Source organism: Quercus lobata, chromosome 5 (genome assembly GCF_001633185.2).
Source record: "Quercus lobata isolate SW786 chromosome 5, ValleyOak3.0 Primary Assembly, whole genome shotgun sequence".
NCBI lineage: Eukaryota > Viridiplantae > Streptophyta > Magnoliopsida > Fagales > Fagaceae > Quercus > Quercus lobata.
The window spans coordinates 22,869,615-22,876,426 of NC_044908.1; the positions used below are offsets into that span (position 1 = coordinate 22,869,615).

A 6,812-nucleotide genomic window follows, 5' to 3' on the forward strand; every position below is an offset into this window, starting at 1 on the left:
TAACAGAATTAAAAATAAATGTAATCAGATATAGGCATATAAGTATATAACCCTAATTAAAAATTGTAATAAATCATTGAACCATACAAGCTTGTTAAGTCATAATCAAGTATAGCCCCTATCACAAAGGCATGTATATACATACTAGATTTTCATAATAACTCGAGTATTTTAGTATTTATTTGGCATCCAATTATAAAACTGTGACATTATTTATTGAATAATTTTTTGGCCTATTTTTAGAAACCTAAGTCAAGTATTTTAGTATTTATCTGGCATCCAATTTTGAAATTGTGACATTATTTACTGAATAATTTTTTGACTTATTTTTAGAAACATCTAAGTCTTTTGTGATTGTGTTGATAAAAAATGCAGGTTGTTTCGGAGTAGATAGTTGAATAGTTTCATTTGCAAGAAACGAAACAACATCTAGCATGGTGGGTCTATCTGTTGCCTGATCTTGTACGCATAAGAGACCAACATGAATGCATCTCAATACTTCAGATGGAATGAATGACTCATCTAGTATTGTTGGCTCTGTAAACTCTATACCTTTACCTGCATTCCATAACTGCCATGCCTGATACAAGCCCAATTATTCATAAATGTTAGCTATTAAGTTCAAAATTTCCATGCACATGATAAGAAGGATCAAGAGGGAAACTTACATATCCTATAAGGTTGAGTGGATACTCAGAGTGATAGCGACTATTGTTTTTCTTGACACTAATGATTTCTAATAGTAGAACTCCAAAATTGAATACATCAATTTTTATTGAAACAACACCATTCATTGTGTATTCTAGGAACATATAACCACTGAAATAATAATTAACAATAAAATTTAATTAGTGTATGCATAAGCACATATATTCACTCACACACACTCACAAATAGAATTCAATTATGCATGCTTGAAAGGAAATGCATACTTACTATGTTCCAACAACCCTATTTGTGTTTTCTTCTGATCCTTTTAACCCAAATATTTTTGCCATGCCAAAATCAGATGTTTTTGGATTCATCTCCTTATCAAGCAAAATGTTGCTTGCTTTTAAATCCCAGTGAATTATTGTTAGCCTTGAATATTTGTGGAGATAAACGAGCCCTTGAGCAATGCCTGCAATGATGTTGAAGCGTTTTTTCCAGTTTAATAAATACTTTTTAGTATAATCTGACTCATAGTAGAAAATAATAGCAAATAAGTGTATATATTAATTGACTTAGAATAAATGAAAACAAAAATATCATCATATAAGCAAATTTTCGTAGTAATGAACATATAGCCTACGGAAGAGGAAGAAATCTAAACTTTTGTTGGGCATGTACTCATATATTACTATATTTTCTTCTTCCTGAATACAAAATCCTAAAAGTCAGACAAGATTAATATGTTGGAGTTTGGCAATGAGAACAACTTCATTCTTGAACTCTAGCAATCCTTGTCCAGAACTTCTCGAGAGTCTCTTAATTGCTATTTCTTTCCCATCAGGTAATTTACCCTAAAAATATATTGTTTTAGTCATATTTTACTCACATTACCTTAAATCAATCTCCAATTACATTATTTAATTTTCTATCAAACTTCTATCTAGCACTTGGGATGAGGTTCAAGTGCAAATTAATTGGTCAAGTTGGATTAGCTAGCTTGATTAGGTCTTAAGTTTAAATGTTGAACCTAACAAAAAATAAAGAGATGAAATAGGTTAATTTAAGGTTGTAGATAGATCTAGCAAATTAAATTGGACCAGGATCCAATAACCCATCCAAATTGGAACGAAAAAATAGAATAGGTGTAATAGAAATTGTAACCCATTTGAGTCTGATTAGTTTCTGACTAGTACCAAACTAACCTGACCATTTTATTATGACCTTATCGTAAACTTTTAAACTTAAATTTATTATTGACTCATTTTCAATATATCATCGTATAATAACAATATAATAAATTTTATGTATTGTGATGAAAAAAAACACTAACATTATTACTCCCCAACTTGACCAGCAATTATAAAATAAATGCTATTAGTGTTAGATCTATTACCTCATTGAGTTTTTTATTTTTTATTATATATATATATATATATAAATATAAATGTCTGCACACATCTTTTTAACTATTGATTTTTTTATTTACGTAAAATGTTAAAATTTTATTTTTAGAGTTGTATATATTGTATGTGTGGTGCCCTACACTAGCTAATTAGGAATGGAGGGTTAAATCTTAATTACCATGGACCATTCAACTAAGTTTGATACTTTATATATATATATATATATATAGTTATTCTTTTAATTAGCTACTTAAGGGAAGGGTATTTTAGTAACTTCTTAGAGACATGAACCAATAAGCTTAAGACACTTTGCCCAATCCTTGAGAGGACACTTGTTTTTCTTACCATGCATGTGTGACATGTAGCAAGCCACAAATACATGTGAGAAAGAGCTAGAAAGCTTAAGCTCCTTTTCCTCTCATTTCTCACATAGAACTAGAAAGAGCTAGAAAGCTTAAGCTCTCTTCCTCTCTACACACACGGTTCCAGCAGCAAAAAGGGCAAAGTTTCTTCACTTTCTTCTCAAGTTTTTGCTTAAAGATTCTTGCTATAATGTGTCTAGTTCAAAATCTTCAAAACCTTTGGTGGACGCTATAGGTTGAAACTCTATAAAAAAAAATTTATGAGACTAAAAGATGTGAAGAACTAACCTTATAAACTGGTCCAAAACCACCCACTCCTAATTTATTTTCAGTTGAGAAATTGCTTGTAGCATCATAAATGCTTTTGAAGCTGAATGTTTGCAATCCATCTTGCCCATATTTGCTTTGTTTCTTCACTTTGTCATGTACATTGAAAGTTATTTCATTACCTCCAAGTTCCATTAGGAGCATCTTTTGTTTCTTTTTTCTCTCCCCTAATTAACACGAAATTAAGCAAAATATAACTTAAAAAATATGTTGCTAATTATATAAAAGAAAATCTGTGGTAGGAGCATCAATTACCTTCGGCTTTTTGTTTTTTCCATTTTGAATGACATAAGAAGCACAACAAGGCAATAATAATTCCCACAACTGTCACGATGAGCCATATCCACCACCTATTAGCCGACCTGTTTTTTGAATTACCTGCATTTGGACAACCAAAATTTTAATGTTCTACTAGCAATAGCATTTTCTTATCATTTACTATGCTCTAAGATGCTGGGACTAATTGTTCTTTAGAAAACAAAATAATAAGATTGATAAAATTCATTTTCTCGTCCTTCACCTATAGGGGCTTCAAATCTTTCAAGATTCTTCTCTTTGTTTTTATATATTTTTTAAAGTAAGGACTCTTCATCCATAATTTAAATAACACATAACTTTAATAATTGAAACTCTTATTTAGATACTTTGTAGTTGGGTGATTCAAGAACGAAAGGAACTGCAACAAGGATGTAAGCCAGAGTGAGTGTAACTTTAGGGCCAACCGGTGAAATTTGACAAAGTATTGGAAACCGTTTAATTATTGTTTGATCTCATAACATTGTGTCATATAAGTTTTTGAGATCTTATAATTTTACACATCACTATTGAAAATGAATTTAAATTCTATTCTATACATAAACTATTCATAAGAATTGTGGCATATCATAATTGTTTAAATGATTGAAAATATAATTTGATAAATAAACAAAATCATCATAAATTTCTGTTCATAATTATTAAATTTCATATTATATTAAAATTTTCTGCACTGGCTACCGACTAATAGGATACTTAAAAAAAAAAAAGAAAAAAAAAATAGTATGATATTAAATTAGTAATAGGAGAAGGGGGGTTGGAATTGGCAAGAATGGTTACCTAAAATTACGCTTTTAACTATACCGGTGGGCTTGCTCTTCAATGGGACGACAAGGGCTGTGAATGGATATATAATGCTATCCTCGGATAGTTCGTTTGCATCAAGTATGCTCTGCTTGTCCGCACCGAATAAATCGGCAATTGTAGAGATGTTATCTCCCGAGGTAGTGATATAAGCGAGCAAGTACATGAAGCCACTTGCTGTCTGGTTGGACGTGGGACAAGCACACCTGAGTGGGACTCTTACTTTCACGCCCACGCTCAGAGTCTCAACTGTATAAGGGTTCTCACGCTTCATGGCCTGGCAAGTGGTGAGGCCCTGGAAGGTGTCGTTGGCCATGCTGAAATAGCTGTCGGACGGCCGCACCTGGTGGGAGCTGTTGTGCTGGTAGTAATGACCCAGACATGAACAATCGATAGGGATGATGGTCTTGGTGTCGGTGGGGATTTCCTGGGAGATTGTGATGTTGTTGATTTCGGCGATGAAGGAAAAATCAGCGTGCAAGAGGAGGCCGATGGACAGTGGAGAATCGTAAGGAGGAGTGGATCGGAACGTGAGGTAGGATTGGCAACTGGTTTCGGCGCCGTTGCATTTAAACCCATTCGTGATGTTTAGGTCTTGGCCGCAGTCGAACTGCTTGTCATTCACGTAAGGTTGTTGGGCTTCTGATGGATGTTGTTTCAGCAACACGACCAACAACAAAACGGAGCAAATGGGGAATAAATCATATTTCTTCATGCTCCAATTGCTATTACCAAATTGATATGCAATACAATTGTGAGACTGATGTGTGAAGATAAAGATGAATAGTAGAGACAGGTAAAAGAAGTGCACAGTGGGTAAACTATTGCGGGAGGGAAAAAGTCTTGTGGGAGATGGGCGATGGGCGCATGCGCTTGTCTCACAAGATACCGTCTCTGTGAAATGCTGTCAGGCTACAGCTCCCCACTTGGACTTTTGGGACTTAATCTAGTGTGGTTTTAGAAATACAAATTATTTCATAACTCTTTGCCATAACTTTGACTTAGTGTGTGTTTGTTTCGGCTTTTAGGAGCCTAAAAAGCCATTTTTGCTACCCAAAATCTAAACCGCGTGTTTGGTGTAGTTTTAGAAACGCGCTTTAATAAAAAGTCCATTGTTCTAAACTATAATTGAGTTTTATTTTATTTACTTTTTTTCAAACAAAGCTAATAATTTTATTTGGAATTTTATTTAAAGTCTATATTAAATTCATTAATTCAAATCAATACTTTTTTAATTAAAATTTTAAATCATTCACCATACTATTATATATATATATATATATATATATATAGGGGGTAAGTTACAGACAAAGGGGATGAAGGCCAACTGAGGCCGTCACAGCGCGGAAGCATAAGTAAAAGGTTACAGTTGTGAAGGCTAAGACTATAGCGTTACAAGTGTAAACTTGAAAATAAACTGAGAAAGCCATCTGTTTACAAAGTAAAGAGAAGGGAGGTTTCTGAGCTCTGGGAATGGAGACTAACAATTGGACCTGCTGAAGACTGAAGCAAAGGGTTTTTTAAATAGCTGGAGGAAGCCTTGGATTCTTTTAGGAGATTGCTGGAATCACGGAGAGTGATGTACTTTTACTCTGGGTGAATTTCTTTTCCACCGAAAGCAAATAGTAAACTGAATGATTCTGTCTGGGCACTGTTTGATGAACAGTAATGGTCACTGTTCATGAATAGTGATTTGTCCCCTTGCTTTTCTGAATAGTGATCATGCATAGTGTTCTGGGACTGTGAATGAATAGTAGCCTGTCTGCAACTTTGCTGGTGCGGGTACTGTTTTGGAATAGTAACTGGGCTGCAAAGGTGGTTCTTGAGCTATTCTAGGGCTTTTGGAGCTATTCTGGAGCTTCTTGGAGCTGTTCTGAATTGCATAATCGCTGTCCAAGTTATAACCATCATAAGGATCTTGAGAGTCCTGGAATGGGTCTATTGGAGCACAATTACATGAGGCTTCTGAAGAGGCAGGAGAGTTCTTTTCTTCTGACTCTAATTGTTCTGATTGGAGGAGAAATTGCTGGGCAAGATCTTTGAGCTCTTTGCTAGATTTCCCGATGATCTGGACAGAGTCTAGACTAGATTGTAATCGTACTATGAGCAATGGCTTTCGGAACTGGAGGGGGGAATTCTTTGTGTGTTTTGGCAATAATCTCATTGAACCTGAAACTATCCCACCATTTCACAAAGAATTCTCTGTCTAAAAAGTTCTGGTTGATTGCATAATTCCACATACTAATCCAGTGAATTTTGTACTTAATTGTCATGTACAAAATTGCTGGGAATTGGGAAGTATGGCTGTCGACCTGGAATCTGGTGTTGAAATACCTTAATGCATCCTGAAGGGGTTCAGGGAAGTTATGAGGAATCGATCCAAACATTTCCCACCACTTAAGGAACCATAAAGGGATTGGACTGGAGAACTTCTTGTCAAACTGCATGAACCATGAATGATCATAATTTTTATTCTAGTAAAACAAAACCTTTTCGAAGGCGTCCATATAATCATAATAACTGTACTGGGGTTCTGATCCCTTGAGGGCTGTAAGTGTTCTGAGTGAGAAGGGGTGTCCCCAATCTTTACAGCTTACAAAAATTTGGATTATGAATTTATGATAGAGGACTTCAGAGGGGTTCTTATGATCCATGATATTTTCTACTCGAGTAGACTTTTCTTGAGTGAGGATGCCTTTGTAGAATTTGATGTTCTTTTCCGAGCTTTTGGGGAGAAAGTGCCAACCTGTGGGCAAGACTTCCATTGCCAGTGCCAGCGGATTTGTTATGTGGACCAAGTGAGGTTCGATATAAGAGATGTGCTGGACAAAGGGTTTCTTAATATAGAAGGATCTTCCTGTTCTAGGAGGAAGAGAGGGAAGCTTTTTGGGCACGATTGGACCAAAAGGTTCTTCAACTATATATGGGGTGATTGCTTTGGGGGGAGGTG

The 6,812-nt window shown here is 35.0% G+C and overlaps 1 protein-coding gene across 1 annotated transcript; it reads right to left on the bottom strand.

Moving 5' to 3' along the window:
* Positions 1-268: 268 nt before the first annotated feature.
* On the bottom strand, positions 269-4,577 carry LOC115990187 (protein LYK5-like). The gene is made up of 7 exons (XM_031114036.1): positions 3,863-4,577; positions 2,999-3,121; positions 2,705-2,910; positions 1,292-1,355; positions 937-1,120; positions 669-819; positions 269-580 (listed from the first exon to the last, which is right to left on the bottom strand). The coding sequence occupies exons 1-7, from the start codon at positions 4,575-4,577 to the stop codon at positions 269-271; spliced, it is 1,755 nt and encodes a 584-aa protein (XP_030969896.1).
* Between the last annotated feature and the right edge of the window lie 2,235 nt (positions 4,578-6,812).